General features: G+C 27.8%; 3 protein-coding genes, 1 long non-coding RNA gene and 1 other non-coding gene across 7 annotated transcripts; 1 reads left to right on the top strand and 4 right to left on the bottom strand.

Moving 5' to 3' along the window:
* Window positions 1-1,253: 1,253 nt before the first annotated feature.
* On the bottom strand, window positions 1,254-4,940 carry LOC132923352 (pre-mRNA-splicing regulator female-lethal(2)D). Of its 2 annotated transcripts, none has more exons than XM_060987294.1 (5): window positions 4,433-4,940; window positions 3,931-4,067; window positions 3,500-3,681; window positions 3,280-3,434; window positions 1,254-2,296 (listed from the first exon to the last, which is right to left on the bottom strand). In XM_060987294.1, the coding sequence occupies exons 1-5, from the start codon at window positions 4,575-4,577 to the stop codon at window positions 1,734-1,736; spliced, it is 1,182 nt and encodes a 393-aa protein (XP_060843277.1). In that variant the 5' UTR covers window positions 4,578-4,940; the 3' UTR covers window positions 1,254-1,733. The 2 variants fall into 2 exon arrangements, with proteins under 2 accessions (XP_060843277.1, XP_060843278.1); XM_060987295.1 differs by having other exon boundaries at window positions 4,220-4,576.
* Window positions 4,941-5,186: 246 nt separating this feature from the next.
* LOC132923348 (E3 UFM1-protein ligase 1 homolog) lies at window positions 5,187-11,329 on the top strand. Its single transcript, XM_060987289.1, has 13 exons — window positions 5,187-5,476; window positions 5,557-5,702; window positions 6,090-6,334; window positions 6,407-6,599; window positions 6,894-7,040; window positions 7,308-7,483; window positions 7,567-7,746; window positions 7,840-7,980; window positions 8,228-8,457; window positions 8,516-8,789; window positions 8,850-9,007; window positions 10,797-11,011; window positions 11,079-11,329. Exons 1-13 carry the CDS (start codon window positions 5,397-5,399, stop codon window positions 11,195-11,197), a joined length of 2,304 nt encoding a protein of 767 aa, XP_060843272.1. The 5' UTR covers window positions 5,187-5,396; the 3' UTR covers window positions 11,198-11,329.
* Window positions 11,330-12,095: 766 nt separating this feature from the next.
* Window positions 12,096-14,534, bottom strand: LOC132923351 (rab GDP dissociation inhibitor alpha). Its single transcript, XM_060987293.1, has one exon. It carries the CDS (start codon window positions 14,149-14,151, stop codon window positions 12,823-12,825), a length of 1,329 nt encoding a protein of 442 aa, XP_060843276.1. The 5' UTR covers window positions 14,152-14,534; the 3' UTR covers window positions 12,096-12,822.
* A 2,103-nt stretch (window positions 14,535-16,637) lies between these two features.
* LOC132922828 (uncharacterized) lies at window positions 16,638-20,867 on the bottom strand. 2 transcript variants are annotated; one of them, XR_009661062.1, is made up of 4 exons: window positions 20,743-20,867; window positions 20,080-20,438; window positions 17,043-17,434; window positions 16,638-16,903 (listed from the first exon to the last, which is right to left on the bottom strand). It is a non-coding gene; the product is annotated as an uncharacterized LOC132922828 (long non-coding RNA). The 2 variants fall into 2 exon arrangements; XR_009661061.1 differs by having other exon boundaries at window positions 20,540-20,809.
* A 1,057-nt stretch (window positions 20,868-21,924) lies between these two features.
* Trnal-uag (transfer RNA leucine (anticodon UAG)) lies at window positions 21,925-22,005 on the bottom strand. Its single transcript has one exon. It is a non-coding gene; the product is annotated as a tRNA-Leu (tRNA).
* Window positions 22,006-25,490: the final 3,485 nt, after the last annotated feature.

Raw genomic sequence — 25,490 nt, 5'->3', positions numbered from 1 at the left:
TCCCGAACCCTAACTATAAGAATATATTAGTATTGTTGACTTCAGACTTGTTGTTTGTCAAATTTTGTATTTTGATGAATTAAAATGATACATAGACAATAGACGTATTGTAGGAAACTGCCCTATTAAAAAAATCATAGAAATCCGGCATTCATTTTTTTTTTTAAGAAACAATTTAAACAATAACCACAGAATATATTAAATTTAATCTATTTGACTTGCAATTATTAGTTGCGCGTTAGTTGTATTGAATGAGTTGCTGAAATTGATGGTAGTAGGTTTTTATAGGCAATGTACTCAGATGCAAATGCAATTGCAACTAAATAATTGTGTTGTGTCTGAAATTGTTTGATTTAGTTTATATATCAGTGATTATACCATACAATAAACATACACTAATTCACTATGGCACTGTACGTTTAATTTATACATTTAATATGTATGCCAATACCAAAGTACTAAACCAAACGTGTCTAAATCAACATTATTTTTGATTTGAAGAATTTAAAATCAATGCTAGTGAAGAACAATAAGTAAATATGATGACATCTTTATGTATAAACAGTCCCATACTTATATAATGAAAAATTATGGGAATTTTCTTATGTCATCTAAAATAATTTAGAAATTACATAAAACGACCATGTGTACAGTAAACTGAGTGAAATCACCCAACACATCAACAGCTTAAATCCAAAGAATTGTTTAAATTTATCCTGGTTTTGAGTTTCAATTGTTAAACATTTGTTCATTTAATGTTTATTTTTAATAGATTGATCGATATTTATATTTAATTTAAACCAACTCACGCCAATATTATGTAAAAACTAAGTTTAGTATTAAGCCTTTGATGCCACATAAAATTATTATAACATCATAACATATATTACAATTACAATAATGGTCTAAGTGAGTAAAAAGTACTTTCATAAATAGTTTTTTTCCATAAAAACATTTGAATTTTAAAAATAAATAATTCAAACATTTGTCTCCTATAAAAACTTTAGATTTTACAATATACCAGCATAAAGTAAGATTGAGGCATGTTCTGGACATGCCTAGATAAAATAAAAACATTCAGATATATATTTAAATTATTTAATTTGTTGGAAAATATAAATAACTTAGGCATGACTTATCAAAACACTGAAAATATTATGTGAAAAATCCAACATACAAATCAATTAATTTCATTTTATACTGCCATAAAGGCGTAAAGACAAACCTTTATACTATTTAAATTATATAAAATATATTGATATCAAAATATTATATTTTTTAACTCATATTACACCATATCTAAAATGTATAACTGGTAAATATAAAATACATTAAAAACTTGGTGATTCTAGAATAACACATTAGAAAATATTGTTTGGGAGCTATGAAGTATTACACAGCATTTGTTCCATTCATATAACATATTTAGACCTTTTGTAACACCAAAATTTATTTTAAGCCAAAACATCAACTCTGTACTTTAATTAAGATTATATTGAGAAAATAATCACATCATTGTAAGTCTCACAATTAGTTAATAGTTCCTGTCAATATGTAACATCAAAGCATTAAGGTATAAAAATTATTCTATTAAATTTCAATAACAATATTTTTTTAAAAATTATTTATTCAAACCTAAACATAAAAAATTAACGTTGAAAAATAATTCAATAGGTATTTTTTATCAACATTCCATTATTAATAAAAGAAAAATAACATTAAAATAACAATATTTATGAACCATTGGGCAGTACATTAGCTACTTCTACGGGAGTCTTCACTTCAATACTTTTGGGAAGCTCACTTTTAGACTTTTTATGTACCACTTCACCTTTGCTATGGGATCTTTTTTCAGCCTTTTTTCGTTTATCTTCATTTTTACTTCCATCTGATTTGTGTTTACTTTTATGTACTTTAGGGGATTGCTCACTATGGCTTATACCTTCTGCTATTACTGGTCGTATTTTTTTTACTTTAGCAATAATATTTTGACCATCAGTTAATTTCTTAGATTCTTTTGGTTTATTGTGTTTACTTGACTTATTATCAGGTTTTGGCAGGTTTTTGACCAATTGAGTAGGTATTTCAGTTTTTGATTTTACAGACATCACTGTTGCACTAACATCATCTTTTTTATTACCGTTAACAATAGATTTTGGATTTGTTTCTTTGTTTGCAGAATTGTTAGTACTTTGAACAGAAGTTTTATACTTCTGAAGTTCATTCTGTAAGAAGTATATTGTACTTTGCATTCCTTCTACATCTTCATCCAAGTCTTGTAGAAATTCATCCAATTCTAGTAAAAATGAAATAAATGTTATATAATCATTGTACATAATAAAGAAAGATTCTGCCTTAAGATCTGTGTGCCTACATGACATCAAAATAATCTGAGATATTTACAATGCTATTTAAAATATGAAATTTAAACACTCAAAGACTACATTTTCTTTTATGCTTAACTTTTTTTACAAGTTAAAACGCCAAGACTTAAAATAAAAATTATAATTTATAACTATTTTAAAAATGATTAATTGCTGAAAGAAGAACCTTATATTAAAAATAATAAAATTGATTTTGTTAAAAAAATAGTTTTATGTAAATTATTCTTGGTTTTGTGTGTATGTGTGCGTGTCTCTCCACATATATCTTATAAAGTACTCATAAATTATTTTTTTAAATTTTCAAAGCTACAAACTAGAACTAATATGCTATCAGAAACCTGCTTTCAGAGACTGTCAGCACATTGTTTTCTCTCTCTGGCCCATGTGCAACATCAACAAAACACATTTACCCAGAATCATAACTCTAAGATTTTAAGTATTCTTAAGAGTAAAATCACTCATTATAAAAACAATAGAGAATAATATTTTTGAAGGTATGGTATATCAATTTGTCAATATAATGTTTCAAAACAATTTAAACATTTAAATTAAAATATTTTTTTTATATTGAAAGTCGAATACAAATTCAAATAACAATGAAATATAAAACTGATGATATGTTATTCCTTAAAAATATTATTATCTATAATTTTTGTAATTGGTGATTTTACTCTAGGTTTACTCAAAAATCATAAAAAACGATTTGAGGTGAAAGCCTTTAATCTATATTACACGTGGGTCTGAGAGTGAAAACAAATATTGTGCTGACATCCTCTTAAAGTTTAAAATTGAAGCATTCTTTTCTACTAATCACTTCTGCTTAGAATCTTAAATCAATAAATAATATAAATAAAATACAAGAAAATATATATATTTTTTACTAGGGCTATTTTACCTGACTGTGATTTTTTAACTTCTTCACTCAAGTTTTTTTGCAATGCTAATTCACCTTCAAGCTTAGCTACTCGGCCACTATTTACTACTTTACCAAGTTCTTCATTTTCCTGGTACAGTAAACGACATTTTGCCATCAATCTTTTTCCAGTATTACTGCCAACATTATTATTTGATTTTTAATTTTTTCAGAATTTTAAATAATGATAAACTTAACTAACCTATCTGGTGTAAATTTCCAGGCATTCAATTCGCTTTGAGTTTCTTCCAATCTAATTTTTGTTGCACAAAGGTCTTGTCGTAATCTTTGAATCAAAAGATTTACTGCTGGATCTTGTAATGAACATTTTAGTGAGGATATTGAATTGCTTTGAATAGAATTACGCAAGGCTGTCAGTTGTGCCTAAAAATTAATACCTTATTTTTATTAATAGAATTCCTGGAAAAAATGATTAAAATGATATACAAATTTAAAATGATAATAAATAATAAATAAAATAAATTGGTTATTAAATAATCCTCACAATTAAAATATTTTTTAATTATTTTGATTTATATTAAAAATCAAATCAAATGTATATTACATATTTATATGAATAATAAATATTATTAATTTAAATTATTTATAAACAGAATATGTTTAAATACTAACAGCATATTCTTGTATTTCTTGTTCTTTAATAGTCAATTTTCTTAATAAACATTTTTCTCGTAAAACTAATTTACGAAAATCTTGGTCTGTCCGCTCCCTCTTGTCACACAAAAGGTTACATCTAATACATATTGTAGCTGAAAAAATCATATATTTCAAAATAATCACGTCAATTAAATAATATTGAGATTTAATAGGTGCTCAACTGTAGACCGATTGAGACAAACCAAACATGTTATTTTTACTTACGAACATGAACTCCCCAAAAAACACATTTGTAGTGACCTACCTTTAAAAGGTAAAATACCCACTGTCTGAAGGAAGAAAAAGCTTAATTTGCAGTCAGTGACGAATAACAACAAAATCATAAATTTTTTTATACATAAATAACCGTAAAATGTAAATTAATTGTTTATCACTTTTTCGTATCAAGTATGTAAATAAAAATGTGAAAATGTAATTTTTTGTATGCATTTCGCAAATCGCAATGAGAAAATAGTACCTTCGTTCGCCTTTGCTTCTAAAACGCGAACGCGCGACATAGCGTTTTTATACATATCGACAATACGCTGTCGCGGCAACCGGATCATATTGTCATCATCAACAATGTCCACTTGTCCAAAATCTGTTCGATTTTCTTCGACCATATTTTCGCACAAAATCGCACCAAGATACAAAACGTTAAATTAAAGTAGTTACGAAAACACTTCAAACGAAACAAGTAGACACTTCCATTAACAAACGGACGATTCTCTCAGTGAATTCATGGTTCATCTATCAAAAACAACATACGTGGGGTTTATATATTATGTGTTCATAATATTGCAATTGAAACTTGAATTTACTGGAAAAACATTTCATAAGAACAGAAAAGTGTTACTTGTAAGTTGTAGCAATAGTAAAATAGAATACATTTAACAAATCGGAAAACCTTATTTTGAATACAATCAAATTAAATAAATATTTAGTATTTACTATTTAGTAATTACTAAACTAAACATAACAAGTCTAAAGAGCAACAATAATACAATACAACAAAATTATTCACTATTAAGATTTCAAAAGTTGGTACAATTTCGTTGAGGTTAAGTTCTTATCAACGTTAGTTTTTCCAGGATTCCGTTGGACACTTGGACCCCAACTTTTATCACGGGGTCCAACTGTACCATAGGGTAAGAACTATACTCGTCCCTTCGTAGATTATATTGTTATCAATGTCGTGGCACTAAACGTTTATCGTGGCAATATTATCATTTATCAATACTACTATTACAATTTTAAGTTAAGATTGTTAGGAACTTTCTACTTAGTACTTAGAGATAGTTTGGACTTGGGACATTTTATTTCATCTAGGTAGATCGTAGCTGTTGAACTTCTTATGACGGATCGTTTACTGATCGATATTATCGATTATATTAATAATATTAAGTATTTTAATAAGAATCTGAAAACTTAATTGATTCATCATGTCATCGAATGATTGGAACGAAGTAAAATTGTTGGCGGCTGACTTCCAACGTATTCAGTTAACCACTTCGTCCCAGAGGTAATTTTTGTCAACATATAGTTTTCCTTGGGATTAGGCAAATAATCACATTTTTTTTGGTTATTTTTTTATTTTCTAAGACTAGGGGAAAGAAATTGTGTGGAAATCGTTGCAAAATTGATCAGTACCAAGTTACTAGACGTAGTGTTCACAACTGATGGTAAAGAATATGTAACACCAAAACATTTGACAAAGGAATTAAAAGATGAAGCCTATGTCCAAGGAGGTGTGTATTATAAGTACCTAAATATTTTTAACTCATTAATTTCTAAATCTGATACGTAGTTTTTTTCAAATATTAAGTGAACATCCATAATTTCCACAATATACCATAATTCTGCACACTAGGCTGTTAGCTACCTAGTTCACCCCTATACCTGATTATTTTAACAATGAATACCTAACACTATATAACAAAATACATACAGTTATAAATAAATATATATTTATTTATTATGATATACTTAAAGAAGAAAAATACACTCACTTTTATTGGTCAAAAATAAAATTTATTTCTGTCTTAAAAATTGATATTGCATTGTCTGTAAAACTAAGATAAAAAAAATACTTGGTACATGTTTAATAACCAAAGTAATCAGAATATATTTTCTAGGTCGTATAAACATACTGGATGCTGCTAGAGCTTTAAAAGTTGATCCAGATGTTGCATCAAACTTATGTGAAAAATTAGCCAAGGATGAACCTGATGATTATAGTATTGTTCATGGTCAATTAATTGGATTGACTTATTTAAATCAGATTGCTGAGGACATAATTGACAAACTAGAACAGAATGGACACATAAATTCATTAAAAATATCTCAGCAATTTGATTTGCCTGTGGATATAATTGATTCGGTAAAATAAAAATGTTTTTTATTTTAATCTTTTTTTTTATTATTGTATAATAATAAATAATTTAAAATTTAGATGCTTGAAAAACGCAATAAAAATTTGGGATTTAATCTACACAAAAATAAAAACAATCCTTACTTATACTACACTGATTCTTACTTTAATTCTATTAAAAGAATTGTTAGAGGAGCTATTCTAGCTATTACTCGTCCAGTCTTATGTACAGCTATAATAAATCAATGTTCCCTTGATGAAAAGGAATTTTTTAGTAAGTAAAATGATATGTCATCTTTTACTTTTGCCTTGTTCAATATTTTTTGTTATCTATATATTTACTGTGTAATATTTAGATACTTTATGTTAACTTAACTTATGCAACATGTACTTACAATTACTAAAACAAATTATCATACATTTATGTTATTCTTTTTAAGTTGTACACATAACATAACTCATGATCATCTCTATTGCTTTGTTCTCTATCTAACTTAACCTAATTCATAAAATAAATGATTTTAAAAGGAAAAGTATAAATAATAATGATTTAATTTGTGTATTTTAGCTGTGTTTGAGAATTTACTAGCAGAAAAGCAAATACCTGGTATGTTGACTGATCGAATTGGAAATTCATGTACCTATGTTCCAAATATACATACTAAAACTCTAAATAATTGGGTTATGAATTTTTACACCAACAATAACTATTTAGGTATATAATTATCTTAGTATCATAATGATGTTTGTGAATTTATGATAATTGTCACCAGTTTTCATAGCAAAAAAAACCTTAATGTCTATTTTTTCAATTCCAGTATTTTGAAATGAAAGTAGATCTTTTTAGCATGAAATACAATCTGTTTCATAACCCTTCAAGTATTATTTAAAATTTCCTTTTGCAAAGTGAACAATGTTCTACTTCCTGGTGGCAATTGACCGTTTGTAACTGTTTTAACAATTTTATTTAAAATATCTGTAGATTATGAAGCAATGAATAGCGTTGGTATAACTGATCCAATTTCTTATATATCACGCATGCAACTTGGCAACGAATTAGTTGCATTGACCACATGTTCTATTGGTCCTAAAATATTAGATGATATTTCTGATGCTATAGAAGAATGTATTTCCAGCGGAACTTGGATTGATATTATGGTTTGATTTATCTTCTCCTTTTTTTAGCCAAATATTCAAAATATTTTTATATTGAAATGTAAATGTATAAAATTTATGTCTAGGATTTTGTGCCAGTAGTTTTTGACTCAAAAGACGGAGTATTGGTTTTAGAATATTTATTGAAAAAAAATAAAATATCTAAAGGTTTTCAAATTTTTGATGATACTGCATTAGTAACTGATAAATTTATAGAACTTCAATCTGAACGTATAATCAATACATTAGATACGAAAGTAAAAAAGGTATAGTTAACTATTATTGTAGACTACATAATTTTTTTTATAATTATAAATTATTAACATTAAATTTAAGTGTAGAAATTATATTAATTTCAGATTATTGAGTCTGGAGAATATGCAAATGCTTTGATAAATTGGAAAATTCAACAAAAGCTTGCAGAAGATAAAAATCCTGAGCTCAGCCGAAAAGAGGAACGTAAAAAAAAAACTGGTGGGAAACATGGTGGGGGAACACAGGTAATTAATTTTGTTTAGAATATATAAACAACTAATTTAATTATAAATTAAAGTTTTAAATACCATTTAACTAACCTAATTTAAAGTGTTATTCTTAAGGTATGCTACATTTGCATGTTTTATAAGACAGATATAACACATGCAGGCATAGCGTCCTCTTAAATTTTAATTTTCTCACATTAACTTCCTTCTATTATTTATATTTGCTCACAACAATATAATTAAATAACAAATTTATCTTATTTAGGGACGAGAAACTAAGATAAAGGCTGTTAAAAAGAAATATGGACAAAAATCAAAACTACATGATTCTGATTCTGATGAACAAGAAAACAAAGTAGTTTCAAGTGAACAATTTATGATAGAAATTGTTAATGCCGATGAAATTAGAGAAAATTTAGAAAATGAAGAAACATTTAAAGATGTTGATGAAGAAAAAAATTCTTTAATAGAAAAGATTGTTTCATATCTTTACCCGTAATATTTAATTTAACGAAAATACATAACAAAAATTTAATATGCCTTATTGTTTTAGAATCTTGAATAAAGAAGCTCTAAGGAGATCACAAGAAATTTACGATCAAGTAATGGCAAACCGGATGGGCGATCGGCGTAAAGTGCATCAAGACTTTCGAGACAAACTCTTATTACTTTTGTCTGATTTACATCAATATATTAAAGGTATTCAAAAATTTGATAGTGCTGAAACTCAAGGACAGCTCACATCATTCTTATTGAAATCTGTTGGTGGAGAGATTGTAGAAATAGTAAAATGTTATGTGACACAAAATAAAGAGCATAACTCAGAGGTATTGTCCCCTAACAGTAATATTAGTTTTAATTTTAACCTAAATTGAATTATTTTTCAGTCAAAATCTAACCAATATGATAAACAAGTTGAAGATGCTATTGAAAAACTACAAAAATCATTGACATCTAAACTGGTTGATGATTTCCATGAAGCTGTGGATGAGTTATTGTCTTCTGTAGATATAGTACAAAAAAAACATGATCGTAAAAAAGAAAGGTACATATAATATGTATACATTATGTATCATTAAATTATTTATATTAATTTTGTTATTAAAAATATTATGGGAAAATCTGATTTGGGTCCATGATAATATTTTACACAACTCAAGTTTAATATCTTCACATAATGACATAACCGGACAGTTGTCGTTGGTAATATATTGAAACTAGCTAGTAGTCAGTAGACCCGTACGTGTTAAGGATATAAGTTTGAATTATAGTTGTTGGTAGTGTTTGTGTATGCTTTGTAGTGTTAAAAATTAAAGTATGGATTTTATGTCAAGCGAAAAAGGGAAAAAAATTATTATTGAAGATGGATTTAAATTTCGCTTCCACAAAATGTTGCTAAATGATATACAACATTGGAAATGTTTTTGAAGTACGTGTCAGTGTTTTTTTTAAATATTGTACACTTTAGACATAATTGAGAAATGTAAATGTGAGCATAATCACGAAAAATTTGATAGCAAGGTTCTAAATAGGTAGACATTTAGCAACTCGGTTAAAACAAAATCACAAGAAGATATTTCTGCACGACCTTCGAAGCTCATTAGGTCCGAGTTGAAAAATTGTGATATACCTATAATAAATATGAATGATTTGAAGTAAATAAGAAATAATATCCACCATGCTCATAAAGTACTGTATACAAAATTAAAAAAAAAAACCTAACAGCAAACAAGAAACACATAATTCTTCAAGTACAATGAACATAAATTTACATAACTACCAAAAAAGACTATATCAGGGTTTTCTACTGATACTAACTTATACAATTTGACATTTGTGTAATGTTACAAGAATATACATGGATGGGATGTTCAAAAGCTGTCCAAAATTCTTCTTACAACTTTTCACTATTCATAGATTTTGTGATGAATTGTATGTATCATTGGTTTTCTTGATATTACCCAACAAAATATTAAAAACGTACACTAAAGTTTTCTAGTAAATTCACTATATTGTGAGTTATTGCTCTTTTCTTACGAAATTTTCAACCTACTGAAATTGTTGTCGATATTGAAGTGGTAGAGGTCTGTCAAGTATGTTTGGCCAGATGCTATGATTAACGGTTGTAGATTTCAGTAAGCGCAAAATTAGTGGCGAAAAATTTAAAACTTCAGGCAATCAAAGACAGACATATAAAAGTTTTGATAATGATACCAGTGATGAGTGATTATCTTAAGTGTGTTTTTAGTTTGCCGTTTTTGAAACCAGAGGTGTTTGATTGTTTTATTGATGATTTATTGACCATCAAACCAGTAAATGCAATAATTGATACATTTTGTGATTTATATCCTAGAAACATACATTGAGCCAGATGCATTATTTTCTCCTAATATTTGGGCTGAGTTTGCAACGACCACAAATAGTTGTGAAAGTTTTCATGCAAAATGAAATGGTAATAGCATACCTCAACATTTTTGTTTTAATTAAAATTTTACCTGGAATTCAGAGTGAAATTTATATTTCACTTTGGAACTCAGCAACACAGCCGAGTAAAAAAAAACAGGAGAAAGAGAACAATTTTTGAGAGAAAAAGGTTTCTTTGGTCAGTGGAGAACTGACCTGGTTAAATTTTGTGAAAGATGTGTGTTTTAAATACTCCCTAAACCTTTGTGTCTTCTGAGTTGAGTAACGATAATAGGCTGTACCCAATTCATGCTACTTTTTTTAAATTTGGGACCCAACTCTAGGTTATCCAATATTATTACCGTCACATATTTTTTTATTATCCAATAATTACTCCTATCAAATTTTTAATTACTTGTTTTATTTGACAGGGAACATTTACAAAATAATCGTCAACTTCTTTTGAAATTGTTATCGGAGATTGAAGATGATAGTGCACAAGTGCTATTAATTGCTACTCAAATACTTTTTCAATCTATTACACAAACAATGATTAAAGTTTCTGGGAAATTTGTGTCTGTCCTCTTGGGTTTTTTACAAAAACACTTAAGCGATCAAGACTTTTCTGCTCTACAAAATTACCATGGTAAGATTTATAAGATGCCTTTTATTTTAAGATATTTACTTAAATAGTATGTCATTCTGCTTTTAAGATCTTGTTGTACAACTTTTGAAAGCTGATGATCTTGAGGAAAAAAATAATATCAAGTCTAAACTTGAAGAAACTACGTGCAATGTGAAAAATCTTGTGATAAATTTTAAGAAGTCTTAATTTTGACTTAAGTTAATTCTTAAGTTGATTTTATTGAATGTTGTTTGGAACAGCTAAATCTGATATATTAGATTATATTTACTGTGTACAAGTGTTATTGGATTTAATAAAAATTATTTTTAAATTTGATAATAGTTTACGTCATAATCAAATTGTATAATAATCAGAGGTCGTTTCAAATGTAATTTGGCAGCGATAAGGCTAAATTATCATTTAGAATGTTAGAATTTGAATTAAAAATACATATTTACAATACTTTTGTTTATTGTGTACAGGTAAAAATGTACAATTATGTTGAAATGTAAAAATTGTTCAACATTTGAATGATGTAGAATATCACAATGTTTGTACAGTTCTATTGATTTTGTATTTCACATTCACAGATGTGACACAGCATAATCATAATCTATGCAATTATATTTGACTTACTTATAAGTGCTTTGAGCTATGATGACATTTAAAATAAATTAGAATGTTTACTGTGACCTTTCCTGAACTTGTGTTTTAACTAAATAATGTTATTAATCTATTAACATAACAATTAATGCATAATTCTCAAGATTTGAAAAAAAAAAAGGATTAATATTGAACAAGATAAAAAAAATAGTATTAAAATTTAATATTAAGGCAAAATGTATTAATATAATTATAAATAATATACTGAGTTCATGGAATATGACTACTATCAGCTAACATGAAGTATGATTTAATGCCCTCTAAAACATTATCACTGGAAATATTTATTTAAAAGACAAACTGCAAACAATAATATGCATAATTCAGCAGAATTTGTAATTAGTTATTATGATACTTTATAGCATTACGTATCTCACTATTAATAAATACATAAAATCAATATCAATGCACAAATAAATTGTTGATTCAATCACAAACATAATTTCAAGTCGTTAAGTCACTAAATTTTATATTTTATATAATGTGGCGACATCAGTTCTATAATACTAATTAAACGATTTGATTAAATATCTGTTGGCGATAGTGATAAAAAAACAAAACATAAAACTGTACATTGTATAAGCAATAAACAATTAAAAATTATTGGTTTAAAGCTAAACATAAGCATACTTGTGCACGACGGTCAAGGCGACTCAAAAGCGAACAGAAAAAGCACAAAAAAATTAGAATTTTTGTAAGTTTATTAAAATTGTATATTGACACCACGAAATTTTTTATACATAAAGAAAATCGCCCATTAGCATAATTACGTGATAATGCCAATAATGTAAAAATGACAAAAAAAAAACAGGTACAACTTATAATAAATATTTTTTACAAAAAGAATGAAATAATAGAAACAAAATAATAATTACAAAAAATTGTATAATATTCATATATGTTAAATATTTGTATGATTATCTAAAGGGTTTTTAACGATAATTTTGTTTTAAATAAATAAGATATTTCTACCATAATATTCTTAACTTTAGGTACCTACTTCACCCATTGGAAAAAATTTCATAATTTGACAGTAATGATAATTTCAATTCTCAAAAAAGATTTAAATCATTATTTTGGCAATAAACTGATTACAAGATAATATGAAATAGAAACAATTTCTCATTGAGATATAATAATAATATATGATAAAAATGCATTTTTTTAAATTATTGAACATCATCACTTTCTAATTTAATTTTAGAAAAATCAAATTCTTCTCCGGTAGCTCGTTTATAAATATCCAAAACGTCCAAGCATGTTGTCTCAAAATGCGATGTAGCATCATACGACTTTGAAATAAATACCTTGCTATCTTTTCCATCATCAATAGGTTCATAATAATCAGAAATAGATACAAATTTCTGTTTAATAGGTCCCAACAAGTCCAAACCAGGCTTGATCTCCAATTCTGGGTTACTAGTTTCTACTTTGGAAGAAACCATAGCAATAAACCATCCTTGTGCAGACACTTGATGGGTGTTACTTACTAACGAAACGTAGATATCAGACTTACGGTTAACCTGGTTCTGTGGAATTATGATCTGAGTAGAAAGCGCGTCACGAGTGTTGGGTATAGGATGATTCAACAAACATATGCAACGGATTACTTGACCAGTTTTTTTCACTCTTTCTTTTACGTAGGACGGGTCACAGAACACTTGTTTACATTTAGCGACAACACCGCCACTTTTAATGCCAACAACACTAGATCCTTCAAAAACAATTTCATCGACGGGAGTATTCAACATGTAAGTACCACCATAAATAGCACTGAGACGAGCAAAACCTTGAGGCAGTTCTCCGAGCCCGTATAAAGGATACAAATACGGGCTTTTTCCATAACGTGCAAGAGAATCGCTGTACAACTTGATGCGTCTGATCAAATTGGCGGCAGGTTCGTTAATGTAGTCATCATTCAAATAGAGAGCTAGAGCATGACCGGTGAAGTCCTGAGTGTTCTTGTCCAAACCAAACTTGGTGTACAGCTGATACGCAGACATGCGCTGCGGGTCAACATCCTTCCATGTCTTGGGGTCATTCTCCTGGAAGTCTTGCACAAATATCAGGAAATTTCTGAACCGCCTCTTCTCGAATATTCCCATCAGATCCGATGACAGTGCTTCCTTCTGGTCGACAGGTACCTTGTAGATTTTGCCACCCTTGTACACGTAGCTGCCCTCGACCGACTTGAACTCCAAGTAGCGCGTAACACCTGTATGTATAAGCAGCTTGACCAGTAAACCATTGGCCATGAGGAACTTAGGCACCAAGTCGACATTCCAATCACGGCCGCGCCCGTGCTCCTTTTCATCGGGTTCCTTCACGCCAAACTTCTGGAACAGCTCCTGCAGCGGCGTGATCGACGCAGACTCACCGCCGTAGTATTTATTGCGGTCAACGTGCAACACTTTTTTACCTGAAACCGACAGCATACCGGACAGAATGCACTCCTTGAGACCGGTGCCCAGCACGATGCAGTCGTATTCTTCATCCATCGTAATTTGTTAATTATAGGATGCGTCAAACAACGTATTGTTTGTCCTGACCGGACTCTGTGCCCGGTTGAATCTCTGATCAGATTTGTTTGGAATAAACCAAAAAAGGCGAAATCAAAAATGATTAACGAAAAACTATTAGCACACTATTAGATTACTGTAAATAATTAATTGTTATTAATTATTATTATTATCGTTCCACACGTTTGTGTCACGAACCTACGTTTTTTATTTAGACGTGAACAAAAAGAGTTTAATGAAACGTCGAATTGTTGTGATATACACTATAGTAAGACACAATAAGGTGTACACTAATATAGTAATATTACTATTATACTGCTATACCATACAAGATACAAATGACGTCGACGAAAATTCGTCAATCGGAAATATCAATAAAAAAAAATTGATAAAACGCTGGGTAGCCCGTCAAGGTCACACTGTTTGGTACAGTGTACACAAAGAAAACATATAATATGGACAACAGATTCTCCACTGAGAGTACAATCACAACTACAGTAGGTACAACTATAATACTGATTGCCACTGCCATATTAAAATATTATTATGAAATATTCATGGACCAATGTGCAATGTATATATATATATATATATATATTATTAGCTATTATGATATTTGATATTTTTATCTTTGTACTTCAAAAAAAAAATGACAAACATAAATTTACCTTAAATAAAATACCTTTATAAGTTAATTTAAAATTTTAAGCAACTCAAAATAATAAAAATGTAATAGGTAAAATACATAATATACTCGTAAATCATGAGAAATACATATTACCTTCAAACCTCGAACATCAGTTAAAATTAAGTTTTATTAGTAAATGAAATAGTTAATTAATTATTATCAATCAAAAATAGAAACTAATTTTAATTTTTAAGCATTTGTTAAAATAGTATCTATTATATTTTTTAAACGAATCATTCACTATTTTGTGTACTAAAGGGTAAATAATAAATTATATTACAATTTTAAAATTCATTGTATAATTTAAATTAAGAAAAACATTTCATGGAAATTTATTATTTTTATTAAATCTATAATATCAATACCGACAATACCTATTATTCAATTCAGTGGCGTGTATAAGGAGGTATGGGTTCAACCCCCCTTGAAATGTATGGTTGGTACGGTCATTGATTTTGATTGCATAATTAATTGGAATTTAAGAATGGAAATTTTTTTTAACTCTCTGAAATTAATTTCTATATATACATTATACGCCACTGATTTAATCATGATTTATGAGCAAGAAATCTTTTATTTTAATTTTTAAAACAATCTAAAGTTCAAAATTATTTTTAATCGTGCTTTTAAGTTATAATTAATATATAATTAAGATATAATTATAATATCAAAGCTGTCCAAGCTCAACTTACGGTATGTACAAAATTAATAATATTTGCTTATTGTTAATTGTTATATAAATACTAAATAAATACTTCAGGGACGTTCAGCTCCGTTTTCTTCCCTTCGAATACTTTTAGTGTTATTTGTGTTTAAATATCAATACAAATACTTTTTTATAGTTCAATAAATTAGAAATTATTGTACATTTGTACCTACATGGCTACATTAATCACTTATGGATATTCGATACTCAACTTTTTTTAAAAAATGAAAAATATTTAAATTAAATAGTTAATGCCTACGTATAAATAATTTATTTATAGGTTTAAGAATTTCAGATTCTGGGCCGACCGTGGTTAGCTCTTTTTTTATCTGAATTTTTGTTAAAATCTTATAATACATTTTTCTTTTATATTAGAAAATATTATAGGTACCTATCAGAAAAAAAAATTAAAATAGTTAAATACAAAAATATTGGTCATTACAACAGAAAAACGAAAAAAACGTACCTAGGTATTAAATATTCTAGGATAAAAATACAAAAAAAACGTATTTTTAGAGTATTTAAAATACCAAAAAAGTATTTAAATACAAATATTCGAATAGGTAGTAGGTACTTAAGAAAATTGAAAATTAAATGATGGAAATTTTAGAAATTGTCCTTTTTAATGTTTTCTCGTATTTTGTATAATTTACAATCCAAATCATTATTTTATATTTTATCTATGAACAGTTTTGTTTTTAAGTTACAACATACCTATACCTAACCTTTAAAGTTTAAAGTTACTTCGATCGTTTCATTTTCAGATATTTGATGCTACATGTTGGCCTTAGATCGCATATTTATTTTACTATATGTAGGTAGGTATACGCCATACGGTATACTTAAGGTAATAGTGACTGGTGAGAAGCACGGTGGACTGACTCTGTTAACATTTTAACAACTACAATATGTATAATGTTATTGTTGGGTTTCATTAGAATATAAAATCGCTTCTGTTGAACAAAATTTGCTATGTTGTACGTTTGTAACACATGTTATATTATAATACTATAACACAAAATAATATATATAATACTAGTGTACTAGTGTGATATCAATAACTCATCAATATAATAATCTACGCATAATTATATATTTTGAAAAATGTAACAAAATAACAAATTTAATATGAAATACATGAAATAAAAATGTATTTATAAACATTAAAATATGTAAATATTATAGTTTAGAGTGTTTAGACAGTATAATATAATAATTGCTAAAATTGTTCGGTATATCTACATCAATGATATTGTATATAATAATATATTAAAAGTTGAAAACCTCTGAGTTTGTTTAAGATCAATCAAAAATATTAAATCATCCATTCTTATTATCTGAAATATGTTAATATAAAATATAAATTAATATTATGCATAGGTATTTAAGGTATTTATTAAAATAATAGAGGCTAAAATTCTCATATATCTGTTACTGATTGTAATTATGGACGTATATTATACACTAGGTACCTACATTATTGATGGTTGTTCGGCTAATCGGCTATATCGTGATCAAATTTGGCGATGCATAAATGTTGGATACGGATCCACGGACCAGTCGGACCACGTTGTTCCGCAAGTTTATAGCTAGGTACATCACCTTCGATCACATCACGTCATCGACGAAACCATATATGTATGTCTATCAAAGTCATATTATATTATATTAGTAATACTATATATTTGTATCACAAACTAAGATAATTATATCCTTTTCATGGTTTATATAATGCTCTAGTCGTATTATAATATATTATAAATACGGCATCAGTTCTTGCAGTTTTTCAATTCGGTCGCAGGTGATGATGACCATCGTGCAATGGTGATGTATAATGTTATACTGACTGCACATCATAGTTTTTTTTTCTACATCAACAAATAACATTATTTTTATTTACATAATATAATTATATTTTTATTGACTAAAAATGTTCAGCATTTATATTTAAAAAAAATGTTGAACCCCCCCCCCGAATTTTTTTTTCAGTTACGGCCTTGGGCAGTAATGTTATAACTAGTCCAGCTTTAAGAGGACATATGTTGTCTCCGCTCACGGCTCACGTCAACTGTTATGCGCGGGAAAGGTGGAATGGTAAACTCCTACAAATTTAGTGTAATCTCCTACAAAATATAGTGTTAACTCCTACAAAAAATTAATACCACTCGTATTGCTGTAAAAAAATATCAGTCAATATAGTTGCAATATATTAACACATAAAATAAAAATTGTTTGAAAAATATAATAAAACAATAGTCAAAATCATTTAAGCTTAAAATAAAATTTTTTTTGAAAAAAATAATAAAAAATTCAATAAAACAATACTTAGTCATGATCATTTACGTATATATTTTTATGGCATTCTTTGTAGATAAACTCAAAACGTGAAATTTCTCCTCGTATATATTTGTTTTTTTGATTAAGTATGAATTGATATTTAGAAATTGTTTTTGTCTGTCTGTGACCAGTACGCCAACTGGGAAAAAATCTAGGGGGGGGGCAATGTATAATGAATGTAATATATTTATTATTATCAAAACCCTGACACCCCTCCCCCCGGTTAAAATATATACCTTTAGCTTTCAAAAAATTGTCTGGGGGGCAAGTGCCCCCTCTTGCCCCCCCCCCCACAATTACGCCATTGTCTGTGACTAACTTTACTGCACAAAACGAAGAAAGACGCAAAAGATTCACTAGACTATACACTACAGTTATACAGTTACGAGCGGACTAGCTACGATATCGGCAATAAACGATAATTTGTTCGGAAATTTCCGATATAGACGAGATTTTCATGTTTTATCGTTATTTGACAATATTCGATACCATATCGCTGATCTAACATTTTGTACTGCAAGTGCCGATATGAACGTATAGTATAGTATAGTATATAATATGGATATAACCTAACCTTCGAGAATCATCATACAGCGTATAAATACGCTCTATTCAAGCGTTTGTTTGTTAAATATATATTTATTATTTTCAAGTTATGATAATTTTAAGCTTTTCAACTTCAAAATCGTGAATTTAAATAATATTACCCTGTTTTTAAAAGGAGAAAAATTTCTATGTAGGAGATTACAATATCTTTGATTTTCAGGTAAAAAGGTTATTCGTGTAGGAGTTTACATTTGGCCCGGGAAAGAACCGAGAAGACTACAGTCACAACGAAGAACTGAAATTGTCATCAAATGTCCACATAAAAAGGAGAACTTTGGCTGTGAAGTTTGAAAAACACAAAAATAATGGATTTTAAAACAATAAGAACCTTTTCCGTATAAATGATAAAACAATAATAAAAACGATATTTCACAGACAATGTTCTCATTTATATTGTATATTTGTATATAAATTTGGAGTCACTATACATTCCAAGTGGTTCTATCCCACGCACCGCGCAAAATAGTTTTTGCTAGGTAGGTAATATGTTTTACACTTGTAAGACTAAGACAACACATGCAGGTGTAGCGTCCTCTGATTATATTACTAGTTATAGTAGGTATTTTAGATAGATACATTATTTTTTAACGGTACAAATGGTACAATTCAAATTGTGAATTTCGTTACATACACACTACACACGCGTATTTAGTTTAGGTTCTTAACGTTATTATCACCCGTTATGAAATAATGTCCATAAATCGGTTCCTTTTATGAGTTAAGAGTGAACACATGAAATATATATGGTACCTATGACCTATCTCAATATAGAGCTCTTTAATTTAACATTTAATGTTCATTATTTTACCAAGCAAATCGTTCAGATGACGAGGTCAATTAAAAAAAATATTTGACGTATATTTTAAATCAATATGTTTGTGAAAAAATTAATAAAATTAATGAATCTTGAAATTGTAAAGATAATCCAACATTTTATCCTGTGTCATTCAGTGTAAGTACAATATTGATTTACAAAATGTTATTTTACAGCTAATATGCTCACGAATTGTATGGGTAGTATAGGTAATAGATATATAGACATCGATGTATAGTTACATCGTACATGGTAATAGACAATGGTACATGTATGATGTATACAATAAAATGTATACGGCCATCAATCGAAGATGTAACTTATCGGAAATAGTGTATTAAATAAACTATACTACGATTTGGTGAAGTATAAATTTATTATTATTTTTATATAGTCTTGATAGTTTTCAATTATTTTTAACTTAATTACTAAATAATACGCCATATTAATTATTATTGTTATACGTCTTTATATGCTATACAGAATATAATTAATATAATTATGGAAAAAAATAAAAATATTTTAACCTTATAGAATACTCTAACTAGTTTAACTTGATAAATGTTCCTCATATTTTTTTTTAAAAAAAAAGGAATATATACATCCTGAATTGTACATTCATTACCGACACGATGGTCCTATAGGTACCCACATATTATAATAATATAAATAATATAATACATATGTATATTATACCTATAAGGCTATAAATTACTATATTCTTATTAGTCGTGTAAATTAAATATAATTTATTACCATTATCCGTGATCATGCAAGAATATGCTATTCTTAAAATGAAATTTCCATCATCAATCCGTTTGCGTACGATATTTGGTGGATAAATATTTTAGACATTGTTTAGTATAATTATATTTAATTATACTGGACGCAGTTATAATATCAATTATACATGACGCATCGGTACGTTCGGCCGAGAAAAATATTTTGGTTTTTTCGTCAAATTTATACACGTTTTCAACATTAAAAAGGGTTAAATGGAGAATTCAAAATGGTCGGAATATTTTAAACAAATCACAAATGTTAGAACGAACAGAACAGCTATAAACACGAAACACCACATAATAGTTTTTGAACACTGCATGATGACTGCGACGCTAGAAAAAAATATAAACGAATAATTAATCAACGATGTTCGTGTCGTACCCGATATTATTATAAATTGTAATATTAATTATTATTTATAATTCACACGTACCTAATACATGGATATACGAATGTATAATACCGCAGCTATAATATGCCTATATATCGTATATGAGTGTATACGTTTATAGTGTTTATACATATATATTATATATAGTAGACAATATTGTGATGTTTGTGCTCGGCTATAGATTATATCACGTAATATACATTCAAATATATTATGATATTATGCTAAGTAGTAAGTATACGTACCATCGCTAAAATTATAATATAGCGTGTTGTACTGTTGTTACTGACTACTGTATAGCAGCCTACAGCAGGTATTCAGTGATAGCTTTATCAAATCGGCCGTTGTCGCAGACTCGCAGTTGCGTCATGCAAGTGCACAAAGTTCATATTTATCTAAGCATATATTATATCGGGCGTATATATATAATATGTATTTATAATAATAATATTTTTCCTATACTCTATAGTCTATACCATGGGTGATGGGTCACTAAATGGCGGCCCGCGAACACATTTTATCCGGCCCGCAGACAAATAATAAATAACACATATTACGACAACAGTCAACATGTCAACATTATAAGTGTTATTATTGTAAATTATTATTTATGTTGAATATTATTGGTTTTTAAATAATGTAAATATGTACTTAGAATTTTGATGGCCCGTGAAAAATGTTCAGATCCATAATGTGGCCCTTCAAAAATATTAATTGGGGACCCCTGCTCTATACTCTATTCTATAGAGTCTATAGTGTATATAAAAACCATAAATTGAATATATACAAACATATAAATTGAAAATATTGATTTTCTGTTATTTTTCAAACACATTTTGGATTAATATTGAAAATGTAATTTTCCAAGATTCCATGTAAAAACTTCAAAAATAAGTATAATATAGGTTATTTTTGATCTTATCAATTAATGAATCATTAAAAACTAAACACAATTTTTAAAAAATACGTTTTTTTAAAACCCATAATTTTTGAAGTTTTTTATAGATAACTTCCAAACGAAATCATCCAAATTTTTTACATTATTTAGAACACAATACTATACACATTACACACACATTTTGAAAAAAAATCGAAGGTAGGCTGCTTAATTAGGATTGCTCCAAATTGTCTTTTCTACTTACAATATTTACCATTTTACCTAAATTATAAAGATATATTTTTTTATACCTAGAGCTTCTCCGTAGACATTTTGGACAATACTTTTAAAGGGAAATGTTGCAGTTATTTTTTCATTTTTATGACGCATAAGAAACTGAAAAGTATACCTTTCATTATGTAACATTGTTTATTATATTTTAGATTTTTTCTTTTTGTGTTTATAGTTATATCTTAAAGCGGATAAATAAAAATAACAAAAATTAGCACTTTGCAAAATATATAATTTGCAAACAAAATATTAATTTCTTTGGCAGCGGTGGGATTCGAACCCACGCCTCAGAGAGACTGGTGCCTAAAACCAGCGCCTTAGACCGCTCGGCCACGCTACCTCAGTGAACTTTTTTGCCAAAATAGAGGTACTTTCGTTATGGCACAGTTGATTTTAATTTTAAATAAGTATCTTTTTCATAATACAAATCACTTCAGTAGCCATTATAGCTTTTCAACTATATGTTACTCACTTACTCTATTAGGTAGGTACGGGAATTTGGTATTTAAGTGTTGTGAAAGTAAACATATGTATACATGCAGTGGCGGATTAACCACTAGGTTTGTTAGGCTCGAGCCCAGGGCGGAAAATTGTAGGGAGCGGTAAATATGTTGTTCTTTTATTTTTATTCTCAAAATAAAAAAAATAAAATACTACAACCTTTCTAAGATTGTAAAACGAAAGCAACAACTAATTGCCGAGACATATCTCTAATAAAAAAAACTATTTAAAATACAATATTATATTTATTTGAATATAACAAATTTTAGATCAATTTTTTCTGGTAACTTTTCCCAAAAAATTGTATGAATTATATGTTCCTATTCTATTTATTTAATATTAATATATTCAATATGGAAAGCACTATAAGTTTTTCATTACTTCATTAAATAATGATGACCTAAGGTAATTCTTTACTCTTTTTAACATTGAGAAAGAACGTTATCTAGTGACATATTAGAGTATGGAAGAGAGCAAAAAATGCTTAGAGCTATTTCAACATTTGGGAATGTTGAAGAAAGTTGAGATTGTATGAGACTTATGAGAGGTTTTAAAATGGTAAGTATGGATGATTAGTTTACAATAGAAAAATTGCAAATTATATAACTTCTTCTATGGAATCTTTTTCAATATCATCAGAATAAAATAAATATATCTTGACTGAATGTCATGTTTACGACCAGGAGCGAATGGACCTCAACTTGACCGAAACCCTCGACTCAACTCTCGGACCACAACCTGATCAGAACGAAAAAACGCTTAAATTTCTTAAACTAACTAATTTAATTAACAAAATATAATTGTATCTATGAACCTTATGTATATTATCTAAATTGTTATTAAGAATTGTGAACTAATGGCCTTCGCTGCCGAGTTGTTTTTAAGATCAATAAAAAAAAAATAATAAATAAATAAATATTAATAAGTTTTTCTGCATAGTTTTTTAATATTTTCTGCATTTTCGGAAAAATCCAAAGTTAAAATTTACAAAATCTAAAAATAATTTGTATTTTCCACTAGCTATACTCTGCATGACTGTATAGCGTATACTTGTAGAAGAACAATATAAAAGTTTTCTACACGTGTTGAATAACAAATAAGAATATTGAATAATGATATACAGTGAAAACTCTTTATAACGAAACTCTTTACAGTTTACAACGAAAAACTCTATATAACGTAAACATTACATAATATTGGTTGGTTTGCTTTATAACCCATTAGTCAATTCATTCTCTAAACGGGGTGGCCAACCAGTCGATCGCGATATGAATTTGAGTCGATCGCAACACCCTTTCGCATTTTCTTAAATTTTTGAATTTTTTTCAGAAAACAATTAAAATATTTTTTTTATATAAATCTATATACATATATGTATATCCCACGAATACAAGAATTATATTTAGAAAAAAGCAATAAATAACTATTAAAAACGAGATTATATTGACATAATACACATAATATAATATTGACAACCTTTTTTTTTGGTCGATCGCGACAACCTAGAAAATCTCATAGGTCGATCACAAGTCGATAACCCCTGCTTTATAACGTAGTCAATCTCAATAACGAAACAATATTTTATGTTTCATAACACAATTTACTTGTTAAGTATTATAAATTAATAAATTATAAAAATAATCGGCAAAAATTCCGAAATTGCCAAGATCGATTACATTCTTTCATTATCTACTTTTAATTTCGTAATAATACCATTATTATCGTTATCAAATATATTAATTTTATTATCGACGTAATTTCTAACAAAAATTTTGTTTTTTTTTAAACCCTCTCTATTACGAAAACTCTCTTTAACGAAAGAAATCTCTTGGTCTCTTCAGATTCGTTATAAAGAGTTTTCACTGTATTTTTAAACCTTGAATTAATATTTAATAATTATAATATAATTGAAGAAGTATCAATGGATGACCCCTTCTATCGCGCCTCCATGTCCTGTACATAAATATTTTAAAATTTACTTATTGTATCATTTGTATACAGATTGTAAATATTTTCTTAATATGAAAAAAAAAAAAAAATTATAATATTATTTTTCTATTTTCATAATAATAGATTATTGGTAGTTTGGTACCCAATAAAAATATGTTGACGCCGTTCTTAAAATATGAAAATTATGACGCCTTTGCCCCCCGTTAGACACGGCTCTGCACGTACATGGTAAATTTTCGTTCACCAAGGAGTATGAAAAATAATAAGTATTTGAATATACTCATAATTCACTTAAGAATTAAAATATTGTAAAAAACCTACTGGAGAACACAGATAATGTTTTTACCTAAAAGTTTGATAATAGGTCAATTCACTCTAATATCAAAACTAAAAGCACACTATTGAAACCGGTGAACGAACATTTACCATGTCATACGTGTGTAAGACGGAGACAACACATGCAGGTACGGCGTCCCTTTAAGACATTTATTGTTCTTTTTTATTATTATATATTTTAATCTAAATATATGGTAAACCTCGTGAATAATTAAAAATAAAACTTAATAAAACATTTTTTTAAACCAAACTGTTCTCGATTAAGTGAAAGTATTTCTAAGATTACATGACTATTAGAATGAGAGATCATATACATTTTTTTTAATCTACTTTATTATGCACAAATGTTAACTGACTCACAAGTTTAATAATCACGGTTTACATAATATTTTTTTTGGAAAATACATTCAATTGAGGAAAGTTTGGTCTTTCAAAAATGAATGTTATAATTATTTATATATTTTACCATTTAGAATTAAATTATAATGATAAAAATCAATAAATGTTCTGTTGTACATTCTTTTTCTAAAATTTGTGGTCATATCAAATGCTTCAATACTTGGTAATCATAGATCCCAATAAAATTATATAACACAAAATTAGCAAGGCCCACTCGAATGCATACAAAACTGGTGAAAGATTTACTGCACTAAGGAAACTCATATTTTGGGAGCCACTTTGTTCCTGAGAATGTTAAATTATTTACTGTAAAATTAAAAATTAAACTATCAAAATATTATTAAATTAGACATATTATCGACCACCACTGGACATATCAACTATATCTAAAATAAGAAAAATTAAAATATTAAAAAATTATAAAAAATATTTTAGGCTGTGTTCTATAACAAATTCTTGATACTTTTGTCTATTCTTTATTCTTTGGATTAAATTATGGACCAGCCTAATACATGGCAGACCATCAGTTATTTGCATGCATTTGTTCTAATATTAGAAATGCAATTCATACACTAACACAATAATTAACATTAAACTATGTAGAACAGGTAATTTCATACTTCATTAAATTAAAAATGG

This window comes from Rhopalosiphum padi, chromosome 2 (assembly GCF_020882245.1).
Source record: "Rhopalosiphum padi isolate XX-2018 chromosome 2, ASM2088224v1, whole genome shotgun sequence".
NCBI lineage: Eukaryota > Metazoa > Arthropoda > Insecta > Hemiptera > Aphididae > Rhopalosiphum > Rhopalosiphum padi.
The sequence above is the reverse complement of the archived record's forward strand: the minus strand, read 5'-3'. Positions and strand labels throughout refer to the sequence as shown.

Excerpts from the sequence above, each read along its gene's own strand:
- LOC132923352 (XM_060987294.1), bottom strand. The coding sequence starts at position 4,577 with ATGGTCGAAGAAAATCGAACAGATTTTGGACAAGTGGACATTGTTGAT. Across the intron at positions 3,682-3,930 it reads AAGAAATACAAGAATATGCT|GCACAACTGACAGCCTTGCG; the intron begins GTTAGTATTTAA and ends ATTAATTTTTAG. Across the intron at positions 3,435-3,499 it reads TGGAAATTTACACCAGATAG|TAATACTGGAAAAAGATTGA; the intron begins GTTAGTTAAGTT and ends TAATGTTGGCAG.
- LOC132923348 (XM_060987289.1), top strand. The coding sequence starts at position 5,397 with ATGTCATCGAATGATTGGAACGAAGTAAAATTGTTGGCGGCTGACTTC. Across the intron at positions 6,600-6,893 it reads TGATGAAAAGGAATTTTTTA|CTGTGTTTGAGAATTTACTA; the intron begins GTAAGTAAAATG and ends TGTGTATTTTAG. Across the intron at positions 7,041-7,307 it reads CACCAACAATAACTATTTAG|ATTATGAAGCAATGAATAGC; the intron begins GTATATAATTAT and ends AAATATCTGTAG.
- LOC132923351 (XM_060987293.1), bottom strand. The coding sequence starts at position 14,151 with ATGGATGAAGAATACGACTGCATCGTGCTGGGCACCGGTCTCAAGGAG.